The sequence below is a fragment of the Vombatus ursinus genome, unplaced genomic scaffold, assembly GCF_900497805.2.
Source record: "Vombatus ursinus unplaced genomic scaffold, bare-nosed wombat genome assembly UNPS02000749.1, whole genome shotgun sequence".
Taxonomy (NCBI): domain Eukaryota; kingdom Metazoa; phylum Chordata; class Mammalia; order Diprotodontia; family Vombatidae; genus Vombatus; species Vombatus ursinus.
In genome coordinates, this window is record NW_020940527.1 from 3,305,459 (window position 1) to 3,324,637 (window position 19,179).

Here is a 19,179-nt window from a genome sequence, read left to right on the forward strand (position 1 = left end):
GAGGCAGGTTGAAGGCTGGCCAACAGCAAGTTGTCTACTTTGAGTGGACCGTAGACTCAGGGAAGGGGATTAATGTGCTTGTGATCCATAAGGGTAGGCTGAAGCCAGACTTGGAAGGGCTTTAAATGTCGATCTGAGGAGTCTGTATTTTATCCTAGAGGCAATAGAAGTCATGGAAAATTTTTGAGCATAAAAGTGACATGGCCTGACTTGTTTCCTTAGCAACCCGTCGACTAACAAACATTTATTAATCATGTTACAGACATTCTGCTGGGCCCTGAGGATGTCAGTGCAAAGACAATCCCTATTCCGAAGGTCTTATATTCTAATGGAGGAATACAGTCATTCAACATGCAGACAGCTATTTCTGAACAAGACTAATATAGGATAAATTGGAGATAATAGATGAAAGGTACTGACATTACTGTGGATCAGGGAAAGCTTCTTGTAGAAGGTGGGATATTAGCTGGGACTTGAAGGAAGCTGGGGAAGCTAGGAGACAGAGATGAGGGAAAGTATTCCAGGCAGGAGGGACAACAGGAGAAAATACTGGGAGTTAGGAGATGGAGTTTCTTATGAGAGGAACAGCAACGAGGCCATGTCACTGAATTAGAGAGTGTGTTTAAGAAGACTAGAAAGGTGAGAGGGGGAAGCAGTTGATGAACTTAACTTTGAACACCAAAGAGAGGATTCTGTATTTGATCCTAGAGGTGATAGGGACTTACTGGAGTTTATTAAGTAGGGTGACTTGGTCAGACCTGCACTTGAGGAAAATCTCTTTGACCACTTAGGGGAGGATGAACTAGAGTGGAAGAAGGAGCATTCTGGGCATGAAAACCAATCAACCACCAAGTCTTTCTACCTTCACCTTTCTCTAATCTGTACTCACAATTTCCCTTTAAAATGAACTGGACTACTTGCTATTCCTTAAACAGCGTTCACTTTATCTCCAAACCCATTCCCCTCCTCCCCCAGTTCCTCCACTGTGATGTTTTCTCTGATCTGTTCTGAATAACTCCATCCTCTGAATAGCACTTTGAGCCTTATTACTTTCCTTCTTTCTAACTTGTTTGTAGATACTTGTACAAGGACTTGCTTATACATCTTTATGCCTTCCACTTAGCATGGTACCTTACACATGGAAGATGAATATTTGCTGAAGTAATGAACAGGGTGAGGACTGTGGGCTGTTTTCTGTAGAAGCAAGACCTTGGTCAATATATTAGGACTGCAACTAATCTCTTAAGACCAATGAAAAGGTTAAGCAGAATTTAGCTCTTTGGAAAGAGGAGACTCCAGGGTGTGAGAAGTTCAGAGAGGATCCCCATCGGATCCTCAGTGGAAAGTGAAGAATCTCATAGCTTAGTTTATGCATAACCTACTTAGGCCAAAGAATTACCAAAAGCAGCATCAGCAAAATTGCATGAGGTTGGTGTCAGCCCGTGCCCTGGTTCAACACCTATCTTCCCCTCTCTCTGCCTTATTTTTCTCTGGCCAATTTTAGACTCCTGCTGAAGGACTTGGTTTAGGTCTCCCCTCCAAATTATCTAAGGCCTGAAAATTATGTTTTCTCTTAAATTAAAATTTCTATCCTCTCAGTGGCTGAGCTCTTAGTGAGATCATATCCTCTACCTGGTAGGATGAAGCTTGAGTGAAAGGATTGTCATTTTTATCCCTGTGGCCTTAGGCCTTAGCACAGTACCTTGTACCTAATGTAGGCCTTATTAAATGTTTGCTGAATTAATGTACTAATTGGTAACTGTTTGGGTTTTATGATTAACACCATGCTATAAATGACTCATAGGTATTTGCATTTTAAAAGAGAAAGTCCTTAATCCAAATGAATATTAACCAGTGGAATGAATAGGAGTTATTTTTTAGCTGGGGGGAAGGGGGCCTTCCCAAATAAGGACCTTCCTTACATAGCTTGGTTTCCCTCTTCCCACCACAAAACAAAGGGGATCAATGAGTTAGCAGTTTCAAATATTAGAGTTGGAAGGGAATTTGGCAAAAACAGTCCATTCTAATTGGGGGTAGGGAAAGACAACATGCAAACAACTGTACATACAACAGAAATGGAAGATAAATTGGATCTAATCCCAGAGTTAAGACACTAGTATTGAGGTTCCCATTTGGAGCCCCCCAGAGGCCACAGTGCAGAGACTTTTGAAGATCTATGACAATCCATACCCTCCCCAATAAGACCCTGGAAATCAGAGACCCTGACAAATGGACAGCCAGGGTCTAATCTTTGATTTTTTTTTTCATCCTTTTAGGCAGTTGGGGTTAAGTGACTTGCCTAGGGTCACACAGCTAGTAAGTGTCAGGTGTTTGGTCTGAGGGCAGATTTGAACTCAGGTCCGCCTGACTTCAGGGCCGGTGTTCTATCCACTTAGCCACCTAGCTGCCCCTTGCCAGGATCTAATCTTGAGGGCACATCCCCTCCTCCCACCACCTTGAACTCTCTGGATATCAACCATGTTTTCTCATTCTTTTTTGGTGCAGTTTTCTGTGTATTTCACATGGTCTTATTTCTGTTACTGTCTTTAATAGTAGTATATTCTTTTGGTTCAATTTTCTTTACTCCTAAACACTTTGTAACAGAGTTTTACCATATTATGTTGAATCCTTGTAATTTTTTTGTCCAGACCTTTGATTTAATTGGTTTAGGGAATTCCTTCTTCCCATTGTTAGTCAGTCAATAAGCATTTGTTAAGCACCTGCAATGTGCCATGCTCAGTGTTAAGCACTAGGAATACAAAGAAAGGCAAAAGAGAGTCTCTCCATTGGGGAGACAACATGCAAATAGTATATGTGGAGAGAGATAGTGTGTGTATATGATAAATCAGATAATCAGTAGAGGGAAGGCACTAGCACTTGGGGGAAGGGGTGTAGGGTGTTAGATGTAAGAAGACGGAAGGGTCAGAAGGGGCCAGGTCGTGGAGAGCTTTGAATGCCAAACAGGCTTTTATATTTGATCCTGGAGGTGATCAGGAGCCGATCGAGCTTGATGAGCCAGAGGATGATGTGGTTAGATCTGTGAATTAGGCAGGTTAATTTGACAGCTGAATGGAAGATGGACTGGAGGAGGGAGAGACAAGGCAGGGAGGTCAACTAGAAAGCTCTTTCATTACCCCAGACGTAGGTAATGAAGGCCTGCATCAGGCCTGTGGCAGTGTCTGAGAAGAGTAGGGGGTGTGTGCAGGAGTTGTTAAGAAGATAAAATTGACAGGCCTGGGAACAGATTGGATATAGGGGGTGAGGAAGAGTGAGGCATCAAGGATGATGGTTGTGAGTCTGGGTGACTGGAGGGATAGTGGTACCCTTAATTGTAATAGGGAAGTTAGGAAGAGGGGAGGTTTTTGGGGGAACTGTAATGATTTCAGTTTTGGACATGTCGGGTTTATGAGGTCTACAGGATGTCCAGTAGAGGCAGTTGAAGATGTGAGACAGACTGGAGGACTTGTAATCCTGTGTATTTTGTTGCATGCATTTCAAAACATTATTCTGAGAAGGGGTCAATTGGAAATTCGAGTCTGAAGGTTAGAAGCAAGGTTAGGACTGGATAAGCAGATCTGAGAATGATCAACATAGAGATGATAATTGAAACCATGGGAGCTGATGAAATCACCAAGTGAAACAGTATAGAGGGAGAAGAGAAGAGGGCCCAGACAGAGCCCTTGGGGACAACCACCTTTAGCTAGCATAACCTGGATGAAGATCTAGAAATAATAGCTAGCTATATTTATATGTATTTCTCTCAGTATATTTATATATCTGTACCTCTATTTAAGGTTTGCCAAGTACTTCATAAATATTCTCATTTTATCCTAACAAGGAGTCAGGGAGGCAGATGCTGCTGCTGTTATCCCAATTTTACAGATGGGGAAACTGAGGCAGAGAGGTTAAATGCCTTGCTCAGGATCACACAGCTAGTAAGTCTCTGAGGCAGGATTTGAAGTCAGGTCTTCCTGACTCCAGGCTCAGCACTGTTTCCACTATATCATCTACCTACCTATATACCCATGCAGATCTGAAACTATTTCACAGAGTTGCCTGTGGAACTAAAGGATTATGGCTTGGCTACGGTCACAGAACCAGTGTGGTTCAGATGGCAGATCCTAAGATCGTAGGACCTTCGATCTGGAACTGTAAGGGACCTTCTAGTTCAGTTCTCTCATTTTACAGTTGAAGAAGTAGGGAAACTGAGGCCCAGAGAGGTTGTGACCTGTCCAGGGTTACATGGGTAGTAAGGATCTGAGATAGAAGTTGAACCCCAGTGTCTCTAACTCACAGCTGCCTCTCTATGCAGCGTGACAAGCGGCCTTTCCAGTTTTCATGACGTGATAGTGTTCCATTCTGTTAATATGCCATGATTTATTTAGGCCTTCTTCAATGGTCAGATACTGAGTTTGCTTGTATTTTTTTTTTTTTTTTTTTGCTTTTACAAATAATATCAATAGGGATATTTTTGTAGACATAGGTCTTTCTTTTTTTCTCCTGTCAATGTCCTTGGTAGTGGGACTCCTGGTCCAGGAGGTATGCATACCTTTGTAACACTACACAATTCCCTATCACTTTCTAGAAAATTGAATCCATTCAAAGCTCTCCCTGCACTACACCTGTGTGTCTGTTGGTTGGTTGCCATCATAAAGCTGTTACCCTTTATTGCCTTTGCCAGTTTGATGGATATCAGGTGGAATGTTGAGTTGTTGTTTTTTTTTTTTTTTTGTGAGGCAATTGGGGTTAAGTGATTTGCCCAAGGTCACACAGCTAGTACGTATGAAGTGTTTGGTCTGAGGCCGTATTTGAACTCAGGTCCTCCTGACTTCAGGGCCGGTGCTCTATCCACTGCGTCACCTAGCTGCCCCTTGGTTGAGTTGTTTTAATGGACACTTATTATCAGACCTTTTGAACATTTTTCAATGTATTTGTTGATAATTTTTGTTTCTTTTAAGAATTGCCTTTTCAGTGCTCTGATCACTATTGATTAGAGAAATGCAAATTAAAAAAACTCTGAGGTACCACTTCACACCTGTGAGATTGGTGTGACAGAAAAGGAAAATAATAAATATTTTAGGGGATGTGGAAAAATTGGGACACTAATATACTGCTGATGGAGTTGTGAATTGATCCAACCATTCTGGAGAGCTATTTGGAACTATACCCAAAGGGCTATCAAACTGTGCATACCCATTGACCCAACAATACCACTATTTGGTCTATATCTCAAAGACATTTTAAAAGGGAGGGTAGAGGGAAAGAGGACTTATTTGTATAAAAATATAGCAGCTATTTTTGTGGTGGCAAAGAATTGGAAATTGTAGGAAAGCCCATCATTTGGGGATTGGCTGAACAAGTTGTGGTATATGATTATAATGGAATATTATTATGCTACAAGAAATGATGAGCAGGTGGATTTCAGAAAAACCTGGAAAGACTTAATATGAACTGATAACAAAGTGAAGTGAACAGAACCGGGAGGACATTGTACACAGTAACAGCAATACCGTATGGTGATCAACTGTGGATGACTTAGCTCTTCTCAGCAATACAATGATCCAAGACAATTCCAAAGGACTCATGATGAAACATGCTTTCCACCTCCAGAAAAAGAACTGATGGATTGAATGCAGTTTGAAGCATACTGTTTTTCACTTTCTGTATTTTTTCATGTTTTTTTTTCCTTTAGGTCTGTCTTCTTTCACATGATTAATATGGTAATATGTTTTGCATGATTGAACATGTATAACCTATAACAGACTGCTTACTGTCTTGGGGGGGCGGAGGGAGAGAAACAATTTGGAACTTGAAATTTTTAAAAAATGAATGTTAAAAATTGTCTTTTTATTAAAATTTTTATTAAAATTTGTCTTGAAAAAAATTTTTTTTTGCCTTAGACTTTGCCTTTTCCTTGCCTTAGACTTCAGTGTTCTTTCCACCATTTCACAGTACCATCAACACATGGAAAGTTTCTAAGCCCTGAACTATAAACAGAGCTCTCCCCTCTCACAGGAGATTGGAGCAAAACTGTTACAAGGAAGACCTAAATCCATCCATCTGCCTATAGAATGACAAACCAACCCCTGGAGATCCCGGGCTAAAAAAATCGATGGCTTTGGGGCAGGCAAGGTGCAGATCAGTGACTAAGCAGAAATGATCATTTGCTTTGGCTTCTGGGCTTGGTGGTGCTGCTCCACAAATCTTTGCCCCCAACATTACAGGGAGGAAAGTAAATGATTTCCCCTGAGTCATTCCACTGAAAGGTGGGTTGGTTTTTTGTTTTTTGTTTTTTTTTTTTTGCCAAAGTCTCCTGTTGATTATTATTGAATTAGGCTCGTATTGAGCTAATAAATCTTTTGTTCCAGGTCTAAATAGACGATGAATACAAGGGATAAGATGGAAGGCTAGGAACATTTGCAGCCCAAAGTGTAGAAATAATCTGCTGTTTGTAGAAGAAACCTAAGGCTGCTCCTTTCTACTTGTAGGAAGAGGAAACACCCAAGAATGAACTTCTTTCCACCTGTGGCCGGAGGCCACCACAGTGCTCATAAATTAGAGTGGCAGCTCACAAACGGAAAATCAATTAACCAACAAATTCTTTTTTGAGCAAATGTGATCTGCCTTTTACTATATAGGTTGGATGTGAAACAAAAATTTAAAAAAGACAGTAATTGTTGATTCACAAAGTTCGGGATTCAGGAACAGAGGACTTGGGTCCAGATCCTGGTTCTGTTACTTATTACCTGTATGACCTTGGGCAAGTCACCTGACCACCCTGTGCCTCAGTTTCCTCATCTATAAAATGAGGGGATTGGGCTAGATTAGCCTCTGAGGTGCCTTCCAGCTCTCAATTTAGGATTCAGTGAAGTCCATTTTTCTGGACCTTGGCTTTTCATCTGTAAAATGAAGGGCTGGACCTTTCAGCTGTCTGTTTAAGATCCTCTGATCATAGGGAGTCCAACAAGTACCGGGCCCCCCCTAGAACCTGACGAGAGCCGCCTCTCCAGGCTTCCACCTAGGAGATGAGTGAGTCTGGGGAGCCCGTGGCTCTGTGGATGTACAGAGGAATGACCCCCTTGGGTGGCACGCTGTGATTCCAAGAGGGGCTGGGTAGGATTGGACGCATTACTGTCCCTCGTACCCCTCATCTAATCAGTTACCAAGTCATGTGGAGCCCGTTTTCACAACATCTCTCTCTTTCCATTGAAAGCTATCACCCCAGTTCAGGCCCTTTCCTCCTCTCACTTAAATGACTGCAATACCCTTCCAAATGACCTCCCTCCTCCTAGTCTCTCCTCATCCCAGTCCATCCTCCGTACAACTGTCAAAATGACGTTCCCAAAGCTCAGGTGTGGCTTGGTAACTGCATTGCTCAAGAATCCTCAATGGCTGCCTCTTCCCTCTGGGCTCCAATACAAACCCGGACTGGCATTTACAGCCCTTCCTCTTCTGGCTCCACCACACCCTTCCAGATCTGTTCTGTGTAACTCCTCTTCATTCATTCTTTGCTGCCGCCAAATGGCCAGGAATGCACTCCCTCCTGACCTCTGCCCTTCAGAGCTGGAAACCTTTCTTGGAGGACACAGAGAGAACAAAAGTTAATACTGGTAATGTGGAGGTCAGAGTATGGAAGACCTTGAAACTCAAACTGAGTTTAAATTTGATGTTGGAGGAAATAGAGAACTCGTGGAAAGACTTTTGGGGGAAGGGCGTGATACTTTTCCTCATTGTTAGTATTCTCTTTCCTCAAATTATTTTTTGGTACGCATTTACTAATTAGTGTGTAATACATTGAGGCAACTGGGTGGTGCAGTGGATAGAACACTGGGCTATAGTCAGGAAGACCCAAGTTCTAATCCAGCCTCAGACCCTTACTAGCTGTGTGACCCTGGGCAAGTCGTTTAACCTCTGCCTCAGTTTCCTCAATTCTAAAATAGGGATAATAATAGCACACACATTTTAGGTTGTGGTAAGAATTGAATGAGATAATACTGTAAAGTGCTTAACACACAGTCACTATACAAATGTTAGCTATTGTTATTAATAACTAGTAATAGTGGATACAATTTGTAAACATAATTCCTCCAGTAGAATGTAAGCTTCTTGAAGACAGGGACCATTTTCTCTGGTTGTCTTTGTGTGCCTAGCACTTAGCACAGTGTTTGGACCTAGGATTTCACTGGTTTCCCTGCTGAGGAAATTCTCTCTACCAATGCAGGTAACACTTCCTTTTCAATGTACAGTTTGAGTGTTGCGTAGGGCATTGAAAGGTGTAGTGACCTGTCCACGGTCGTACAGCTGGTACAAATCAGAGGCAGGTTTTGAATCCGGGTCTCCCAGTCTCTGAGGCCCAACTCCCTATCCACTGTGCTCCTTTGCCCCTCCTCGTGATGGTTGAGTTGAATTAACAATAACCTTTTAGCAGTGGAGCTGGCATTAAAACTCAAGTCTCTCAACACCAAGTCCATTCTTCTACGTACTGGATCATAGGGCCAGGCACCCACTTTAGGAAAGCGTCACTCTTTTGTCCCCGATAGATGAACTCTCAGTAAATAATCCTGACACCTTTTCCCTCCCTAAAATAGTCATACCGTCTGATAGGCTGGAGAGCTGGAAGGGACCTTTGCCCTCATTGTAGACTCGAGACCCAGTAATGAGGAGTCATTTTGTTAAGGTCTTCTCTAAAAGTCTGATTCCAAATCCAGAGTTCTTTCCACTTCCCCATGGCTGACTCCCTCTGTCTCTTGTGGGCTTAGGTCCAGGCTCCTTACCTCTAATACCATCCTTCCCCTTCCACCCCCTCCCACTGACCGATCCTGCCTGAGGTTAAGCAGGTGGAGAGGGGGGCAGAGACCCTGGATGTCTGTAGCCTCCCCTGTCAAGCTGCAGGCTCCAGGCTTGCTTCAGAGCAGCAGCATGAAGCCATATGGTCAGCAGGTGGCACCCCAACCCTTAGATTGAGCCGAGTTTTCTCTCTAGTTTCCTTTCTGGGATAGATGAACTGGAAAACAGAGTAAGTCCTGCTGGGCTTTGGGGTGTTGCCTAGAAACGTGCAGCTGGGTCAGAGGGAAGAAGAGATCCAGAGGGAGGCCCCTGCAGTGGGCTGCTGGCCATACAAGGCCTCCCCAGCCCTCCTGCCTGATACAGTGATCCCAGGCTCAGTTCATTGCTTTGGTATGCATGTACGGAGAGGAAGTAAAAGCAAAGGGGGAAAGGAACACTTCTGCCTGGAATTTCCTCCATACTCCAGTCCATCTGGGAAAAGGGGAAAGATGGGGAGTCATTTTTTCTTTTCATTTTCTTTTTTAAAAATAAGTTTTTAATTGATGTCTTTTGTTCCTTGTTATCACTATTATTTTCCTCTCAATATCTCTTCTCCCCCTCCCAGATAGTCATCCCATGTAACAAGTTATATTTTTAAAGACAAGATAAAAAAGGAGGGAAAACTCAGCACAACTGACTAATACATCGAAAAAAGTGAATGTTGTAAACCTTTAAAGAAAAAACCATGGCTCCAAAGAAATACTGAAAAAGTCCGGCAATATGTGCAATGTGTCACACTTGGGAACCTCCCTGAAAGGAGTGGGGCGGGGCTCTCTTCTTTGGAGACGCCGTGGGGCATTGCACATGTGTTCAGACTTTTTCAGTGTCTTCTTTGAAGAACAGAATAAGCATTGAAGCACCTACTGTGTGTTAAGTGCTTTACAAAAAATCTGTTTCCATTGTAGTGGACCTTGTGTCCATTTTCTTGGCTCTGCTTACTTCACTCTGCATTCGTTCTGTAGATCTTTCATGCTTATCTGTATTTATCACACATCATTTCTTTCAGCACGGTAATATTTCACTATATACACATACTGCAATTTATTTAGCCATTCACAGTTTGAGGGCATCCACTTTGTTTCCATTTCTTTGCTACCACAAAAAGTGTTGCTGTAAACATTCTGATGTATATAGGGACTTTTTTTCTTATCAATGGCTTCCTTGGTGTGTAAATCTAGTAGTGGAATCTCTGGGTCAAAGAATGGAACATTTTAGTCGCTTTATTTGCATAATTCCAAGTTATTTTTCAGAATGGCTGTATTTATTCACAGTTCCACCAACAATGCTCTTGTGTGCCTATCCTCCCACAACATCTCCGATATTGATTATTCCCATCTTTTGTCATCTTTGCTAATTTGCAGACTGTGAGGTAAAACCTCAGATAAAACTTCATGGGAAAAACTTTCCCATGAAGAATGTACAGCCTGGTTGGGGGACATTTCAAACATGCACCTGTGCAGAGAAAATTAAATTAAAAATCATTTCCCCAATCTGAGCTTTGAAGGAAGCAAGGGACTGGAAGAGGCTGAGGGGAGGAAGGAGGATGGTGTTTTATATTTTTCTTCTTTTTATAGAATTGGTGCATTCTTTCATGTGGTTGTTAATAGTTGGCAATTCCGCTTTTGAGAACTGTTTGTTCATATCCTTTGACCACACACCTACTGGGACATAGTTTTTCATTTTATATATATATATATATATGTGTGTATATATGTATATATGTATATATGTATGCTAATTTGATAAGATTCCCCTGCCCATTTGATCACTTCCTGTCTTATCCTAGTTGCATTAATTTTGTTTGTGCAGGAACTTTTCAGTTTCATGTAATCAAAGTGATCCATTATATTTTTTGTAGTTGCCTCTATCCCTTGTTTGGTTAAGAATACATCTAGGGGCAGCTAGGTTGCTCAGTGGTTAGAGCTCTGGCCTTGGAGCCAGGACGACCTGAGTTCAAATTCAACCTCAGACACTTGACAATTACTAGCTGTGTGACCCCAGGCAAGTCACTTGACCCCAATTGCCTCACCAAAATAATAATAATAATAATAATAATACATCTCCTGTCCAGAGCTGTGAGAGGTTTATAATATGCTTCTCTTTTTTTATGGTGGTATCTTTAATGTTAGGGCACCATCTCCATTTAGAATATATTGTGGAATATAGCAAAAGGTGCTGGTTTGAGCCTAATATCTGCTAGTCTGTTTCCTTGTTTGAGGAGTCATATTCTAAGGCCTAGCTTAAGTCCCATCTGCCTCTTCTGTGAAGCCTTGCTCAACCTGTGGCACTTGTCTGTATTACTTCCATGGTGCTTGGCACATGCTACTTTGTGTAGAAGGTATGCCCAAAAGGAGCCTGGTCAAAGTTCTGACACTGAAGATATTTCTCTGTAGACTAGGGGTCCTTAACCCTTTTTGTGGTCTGAAGAGGCCTGTAGACACCTCAGAATCATGTTTTTAACTACATCAAATAAAATGCATGGGATTACAAAGGAAACCAATTCTACTGAAATAAAAATATGATTTTCCCTCCCATCCAAGTTCATGGGCCCCCTGAAATCTATCCACAGATGCTTTTGGGGTCAAGGGACCCAAAATGAAGAGCCCTTATCATAGAAGATCTAAGTATCTCTGCTCACCCGGAATTGGAGTCTTTGCTCTGACCCTCGTGAGGTTTCCTGGAGTGTGAATGAATATTGGGTCTTGGGTGCTGATTGGCTCACTGCCATCACACTAAGGATGCCTGATTGAAGCATGTTTTCTTTCACTTTATTTTTCTTGCCTTTTTTTTTTCAACATGGTTAATGTGGAAACATGCTTTACATGACCACCTGTATAGTGGGTATCATATTGCTGTCCTCGGTGGGTAGGGGAGGGCCTGGAGGGGGGCAGAGCATTTGGAACTAAAAAAAAAAAAGAAGACCTAAACCGCAGCATGCTCTTGGCCTCTGCTTCCTAAAGCTTGTCTTATCTGGCTCTAGCCTACCTTTCCAAAGTTTATTTCACCTTCATTCCTGTCCTTCATGAGCTCTATATCCTCGTCAAACTGGCTTCCTTCATGTTCCCCAAACAGGACAATGCATCTCCTGCGTCAGTGCTTTTGCCCAGGCTGCTCCTCATGCCCAGGGCACCGTCCTCCTTCCTCCCCTCAGCCTCTTCCAGTCCCTTGCTTCCTTCAAAGCTCAGATTGGGGAAATGATTTTTAATTTAATTTTCTCTGCACAGGTGCATGTTTGAAATGTCCCCCAACCAGGCTGTACATTCTTCATGGGAAAGAACTGTTTGTTATACTTCTTTATGTGCATCCTCAATCTTAATGTGAATTTCAAGTAAACGGGGTACAAATATTGGGTGAAATGAGTCAAGTGGCCTAGGGGATAGCGTGCTGCGCTCACATCAGAAGGGTAGTGGTAGGGAGCTGGCTTCAGAGCCGGGGAGCCCCCAGTTCAAGTTCTGCCTCTGACCTAGACTAGCCATGAGACCCCAGCAAGTCTTGAACTCAGTGCTTTAGGCAGCTCCCTACCTCAGGAGAAAGTGATGGTAGAGACTTTGGTAGGTTGCTGTTTGTCCTTCATTCTCGAAGAGCACCTAGGCATCAGGGAGGTGATGCCATGATACGCAAGTGAACTGGATTACAGTGAGGGAGGGCTGTGCAAAGTCACCAGCCTCACTCTCTCCTCTAGAGCCACCTGGCTCCAGTGGCAACATATAGATCGGGATGACTGGAGACAGCCCAGAATGCAGCAGGGGACCTAGGCCTTTTCAAGCTACGGTCTTTAATAGGTCTTTAATAGGTCTCAGTTTGACTGAGGCAATGTCCATTCAGTGATTAAGGTTTAATAAGAAATGAGGCAGAGAATGGTCTCTTTGCCTTGTCAAAAATATATCTACATATACGTAGGTAAGAATATTGGTGCCAAGTTATGTGATCAAAACTAGCAGTACTGGAATTCAGAGTGCCATGGGCTGAAGCGGTAAGGGAAGGCTTCCCAGAGGAAATGGGGTATTGGGCTTTGCATAGGTGGCTGGAGAGGGTGGACAGAGAGCATGAGCACAAACATGAGTGAAGATTCAGAGGTGGGAACTTCCCATCCTGTCTGCAGACTGGAAGCACCCTGGCCGGACACACATTCCAGCAGAACAGAGGATATAAGGTGGGGAGCCTGGTAAGAAAAGTTATACAGGTAAGTTTGGGGTCTGATTATGGAGGAACGTGAAAGTCAGGCTGAATTTACATTTGATGTGATAGAAAACAGAAACTCATTTTTTGAGTAGGGGAAAGAAATGACATGATGGTAACAATGTTTTAAGAAGATCAGTCCGATTGTTCAGAATAAGGCTGACTAACCAGGCGACATTTTGTCTTAAATACTCTTATTTGGATGGCTTTTGTAAGCCATCCAAAATAATAGTGATAACAAGGAACACAGAAGCAGGAGACAGTGGGATGAGATTGGGAAACCATTAGTGATTCAATTTAGCAATAGTGAGATAGAGTACATCGAAGGGAATCGAGATGCACATTAAATTCTGGGCTAAGGAGTTTGTCTTTTATTCTACAGGCAACAGGGGACCCTCCCCCCAGCCCTACTGTTGCTCCCGGTTTTTGATCAGGGGAGTACAGACCTATTTATTAGGAAGATTATTTGTTCATTCTTCTTGGTAAACTCCAAAGTGGGCAGCATTCGACCTTGCATATGATAGGGCCTCAATAAATATTTATTGAATAAATGTTTGGCACATCAGCCCACATCTTCATGGTTCTGTAGAATTCAGTCTGACCCCACTCTTAGCCTTCATTAAAAAAAAATTGTGCTGACAATTCACAAATACCCAAATAAGCCTCCTTACAAAATACAATCTCCCTAAAACAGTTTAGTGATGGTTAACATAAAGGAAGGTTACTTTTGGCAGCTCGGTATTAACATCTGGCATTGTACTTGACCACAATTTTGTTGCCTCTACCACAGCCTTCTTTGCATTATAATTTCTTTATATTGTTCTCTTGGCTCTGCTTTCTTTAATTTCATCCTTCTGTATGGCACAGTAATAATCCATCACATTTACATACCACAGTTTGTTCAGCCAGTCCCTAAATATTGGATATATATTTTGTTTTCAGCTTTGTTGTTATAAATAACTCTGCAATGAACATTTTTGTACCTATGGGTCTTTTCTTGCTGCCTGTAATCTCCTTCGGCTATAGTCACTGGAATGGAGTCTCTGGGCCTAAGAGTGTGAATAATTTAGTTACTTTTCTTTCATAATCCCAATTTATTTTACAGAACAACTAAGCCAATTTACAGCTCTATCAGCAGGGAATTATTGTGCCTGTTTTCCCACAAATCCTCCAAACAGTTTTGCCATCTTTTAGCATCTTCACTAACTTTATGGGTATGAGGTGATATCTCAGGATTGCTTTAATTTGCACTTTTCTAATTAGCACTGATACTGAACATATTTTGAGGTGGATATAAATAGATTCCATCTTCTTATGAAAATTGCTTCTTCCATCTCTTTTGACCACTTCTCTTTTGGAGGATGGCTTTCAAACATATTTATATCAATTTCCTATAGATTTTGAGTATCACTCTTTTATCAGTATTGAATACGATTTTTTTCTCCATCCATATCTTCTCTTCTGATTCTAGCCCTGTTCATTTTATTCACAAAAAAGCTTTTAAATTTTGTGTATTTTGCCTTTTATAATATTTAGTATTCCTTGTCAGGTTGTTTTTCTATATCCATAACTGTAAAATATGTAACTTATTCTCTAATTTTTAAAACAGTGACATTTATATTTAGATCATTTATTCATTTGGAATTTGTTGTGTTGCAAGGTGATAGTTGCTGACCTGTTTTCTGTTTTTCCCAAAAGTTCTGGTCTGATAAAGCATCCTTTCTCAGTAGTTTGTCCTGGGGCCTACTGCCTCTTAGAATCCCTATCTTCTTTCAAGGCTCAGTTCTGTTGCCATCTCCATGACATCCTTCCAAATCCCCTGGTTGTTAACCCCTTTCCCCCCCATTTCTTTGTACATATATTTTCTTCTCTGTGGACCTGATTCCTCCACAGAACGTGAACTCCTTGAAGAAAGAAGGACCTGTTTGTCTCTTTATCTGTCACAGCCCCTCAGCACAGTGCCTGGCTTAATAAATGCTTCTTGAACGAAGGAGTAAATGGCTCTCAAACCTGAGGCCTGTGGGCATGATCTCTCATTTTTGTGTGGCCCAGTCTACTTTTCAGTTAGAAATGTTTTGGTTACTGCTTTGAAGCACTGTTTTAGATTTAGTAGAACCTAGTCTTACTCCTTCCACTCCAAATGAATTATTTTATCTAATTCTAAAGTAACTCTTTGGTAATCAGGTATACAGGCAGTTAGTGGCACAGTGGATAGAGTGTGCTGGACCTGGAGTCAGGAAGACCCAAGTTCAAATCTGGCCTGACACGTTGTAGCTGTGTGACCCTGGGCAAGTCACTTAACCCTGTCTGCCTCAGTTTCCTCATCTGTAAAATGAGCTGGAGAAGGAAATGGCAAACCACTCCTGTATCTTTGCCAAGAAAACCCCAAATGGGGTTACGGAGAATTGGACACAACTGAAACAACCAAACAATAATAATTTGGTATAGTACTAAATCTGTAGAGAAACTTTGGTAATACTATTTTTATTCTATTGACAGGGGCCAGTCATAATTGCAATCTCCTTGGGCCTCAGTTTCCTTAGCTCTATGTACAACGAAGGGCTTGGACTAGATGATACCCAAGGTCCCTTCTACGTTCATGATCGTGAGATCTGGTTACAGCCGTTATCCTTCCAGACTGAAGAGGCGAAGCCTTTTAAATTTGTCCTCATACCCTTTCTCATTTGACGTTTGACTTCTGCACTTTCTCCAAGGCATAAGTGCTAGGAAGTAGAACGTATGGAGTGGTGGCTACACTGTGGCCCTTAGCCTCCTAGCAGAAGGAACAGAAGGTTGGTCCTTACCTTTCTATCTTTGGTCTAACACCTAATTCTTTCCCCTCATCAGGTGAACCGAGGAAGGAAATCTTTTGCCTTAATGCCATAATTTTCTCCACCCCCAGTGTTAAGGGGGCCAACGGAGGGCACAGATTAGGGGCACTTTGGTTGCATCAGAAAGATGACAGAATAGAAGCCCACGACTTAGGTTTGCTGAAGGAGGAGGTCTTCTCTGGTTTCCTAATTGATCAGTGCATCAGTAAGGTCTGAGAGCATGGGGCACTTAACACGTTTCTTGGTATTGGCTTCTGGAGCTTGGTACCCTTTCTACTCTTGGGCTTTCAGGTTCAGAGGACCCAACCCAGCTCAGCAAGTTTTCTCATTCATCTTCTGTCTCTACATCTCTTATCTGCTCCAAGAATCCTGTTCTGCCACGCTGGAGGTAAAGAGGCAGGGAGGAGAAATTGGGGACAAGAGGAACTATGGAAACTTAGGTGAAACTCCTGCTTACCTTGTGTCCCATACAGGGCTGGATGGGAGGGGCAGTCTTTACCTGAGTTGTTCAAATAGATGAAGTTACAATTTCTCAGTGTGGAGGAAGCAAGAATGGACAGGATTAGAAAGTATGGTGACCTCAGGAAAAAAGAAAGGTTAGAAAATGATCTAATATGACCCAGGATAGGATGCTAGAACTGAGACTTTCAAATTATTTCAGGGGAAATGTTGGTGTTAGCAGAGACTTTCCTTGTTGATCCACCAATATCCCTGCAGGACTTTATTGTCTTTTTGATAAAAGAGCTCATTGCCCACAGATGCTCACTCTGTGAGCTCTGCATTGTAATGACTGTCTTACACATCATACTTTTGGATTGTGCATACAAGGCCTATCTACACAGACCATCATACATGGCCACATGGGTCGAATTAGCTGAGGTTCTATGGAAGCTGAAGGAAATCCCAATCCATGATAGAATTATAGAACTTTAGAGCAAATCTAGTCCAATCCCCTCATTTTACAAATGAGGAAACAGAGGCCTAGAGGTAAAATGATTTGTCTGAAGCAGAGGTTCTCATGGATCCATTGCGCAGTTTGGTGAAGCCCTGGAACCCTTCTCAGAATCATCTTTCTAAGTAACTGAAGAAAATGATTCATTTTAATTAGAGGGTAGTGAAAATAAAGATGTCATTTTTTTCTATCCAAGTTCAGTGACCCTCCTGAAATCTATCTAAAAATCCCCAAGGGGTTAAGAACCCTGGGCCTCAGTCACGTAGCTGGTGGGGAGGCTGTGCCTGGAATCTAGGTTTGGGCTCCCAGACCAAGCGGCCTCCACACACTGTGTCCCTGCCCCCTCCTCGGCACACTGACACTTGTGTCGGTCAGTCACTACCTGTTAACAGCAGAGGACTCAAACCTGGTGAAGCATGGGTGGGGAGAAAGAAGGCAACAGGAGCTCTTGTAGAATTCATTGCAAACTGGTATAATTAAAGTGATATTTTAGAAGAGTTTAAGACCAAGGACAGATAGGGATCCTGATCTAGGCCTCTGTTGTGGAGAAGCAGCATTCCATAGCTCCCCATGGGAAAATAATCGAAGTGGTGCAGCAGAGAGGACACAGACAACGAATTTTGCTCATTAAGTCAAGCATCATTGCTGACTCTTCCCGAGAAGCCCAGGAGGTAGGCCCAATACTCTTCATCCCTTCTTGGTTACAGATCAGGAGCTCAGTGGGGCTGGGTTTTTCCTCTTGGTGAAGATTACTTCCTCAGGGCAAGACAGAGAGAGTGAGTCAGCTTGGAGCATAAAACAAATTCTTCCTGTGGCCAAACCCCTCGACAGTGACCAAGCTTCCTTCATTGCCACTGGTCACAGATACTTGCACTGCTGGCCAGAGTTTCCCCCAATATGGAGTTGTCTTAAAAAAAAATGAGTGAGGGGAAAAGCAAGTAACTTCCTTTAAAAAATTTCATGAAGGTAAAAGCAATGCAGGAAAGAAATGGAGGATTGAATGTTTCCTCTGGGGGAGCTTCCTCGGTCTCACTGCTGCCCTCAAAACTCTAGGCCTGCTCATAGCCCCTCCATAGCCTCGATCCATCAAAATCCTGATTACGTGACAGAGGAAGGGCCAGCAACATAGACAATGGGGGGTTTCCTGGGGAGGCGGATAGTGAAGGAGGCAGAAAGAGAACTCCTTGTGTTGATTAAGTCCTGGGAAAAGGGGAGAAAGGTGGCTGGCAGGGTTGACAGGGTTCAGCCCTCTGAAGGGAATGAGCAGTACTTCCAGGGGCACCAGGCTGGTTTTCTCCACCCCCAGTCAGTCATGCCAGAGGGCACACAAGCTGCTGGGGTAGCCTGCACCCTCCAGGTGCTTCAGGTCACTATTTGGGATGGGAAAAGTCCCAGGCAGTCTCCTGAGCACACTTCCACATGGCCCTCATGAGGCGGGTGAAGCCCATGTCCTTGGGCTTCTCCAGGCCTCTCATGAGCCGCTGCTTCATGATGGCGACAAACTCCTTGTTGCTCAGCTCCCCGTTGCCTAGAGGAAGAGAAACAGATGGTGTTACTGGAGGCTCCCAGAGCAGGAAATCTCAATGTCCCTTGTGGGGTGGGGGTGGGGTTTGTGTAGAACTGTCTCAGGGCTACCTAGAAATACCAAATGATATCACCCTTAATGTTTCTAACTGTAACTGACACTCAAAACCAAAATCAAACGTCTGAGTGTCGATTCTCCCCAACCTATTTAACACTGAGTTTCATTTTCCTAATCTGTCCAGTAAGTGTGGTTAAACTAGATAATCTCTTAGATCCTTAAAGAGGTAATCTTTGATTTTGTACTTCAAAGTCCCAGAATTTTTGGGCTGAAAGGGGCCTAACCCTCTTGTGGGACATGGGTGCAAACTGAAGGTCAAAGGTTAAGTGACCAGTTTGGGGTATAACAGTCTGGGACAAAGCTGGCTTCCAAAAGGTCTTCAGGGGTCAGGCTGCATCACAAGCTCCCATCTCACAACCTAACCTCTAGGCCTCCTCTGGGCATAGGCACAGGACTTGCTTCTGATGGCACCTGCCTGGGGAGTATCATGACTCAGAGGAGAGACGTGAACTCAGCAGTCAGGCATCAAGCCCAGAGAGCAGCGGCTGCTCATTTATTTGTGGAAACGGCGACAGTTTATCTTTCATGAGAGGGATACTGATACCACAAGGATCCTCTAGGTGAGGGCTGGGTTTCTTGGGCAGAAAGTTCTGGACCCTTCCTTCAACAGCAGTAGTATTTTTGCTGAGGCCCATAGGTTTGGGGCTCACACTTCAAAGTCAAGATTGTATCCTTGGTTCATGGTGTTATTCCTCTGGAATCAATCCCACCCTGGTTCAGGGCTACACTAAGTCCAGGATCTGTGCAGG

The 19,179-nt window shown here is 42.9% G+C and overlaps 1 protein-coding gene across 2 annotated transcripts in view; it reads right to left on the minus strand.

The window, feature by feature from the left end:
• Nucleotides 1-17,239: 17,239 nt before the first annotated feature.
• Nucleotides 17,240-19,179, minus strand: part of MICU1 (mitochondrial calcium uptake 1) — a 219,089-nt gene continuing 217,149 nt past the window's right edge. For both annotated transcript variants that reach the window (XM_027860205.1, XM_027860199.1), the window contains exon 12: nucleotides 17,240-18,316. In XM_027860205.1, the coding sequence (XP_027716006.1) occupies nucleotides 18,159-18,316 (158 nt within the window). In that variant the 3' untranslated portion in view covers nucleotides 17,240-18,158. The remainder of the gene's footprint in view (nucleotides 18,317-19,179) is intronic.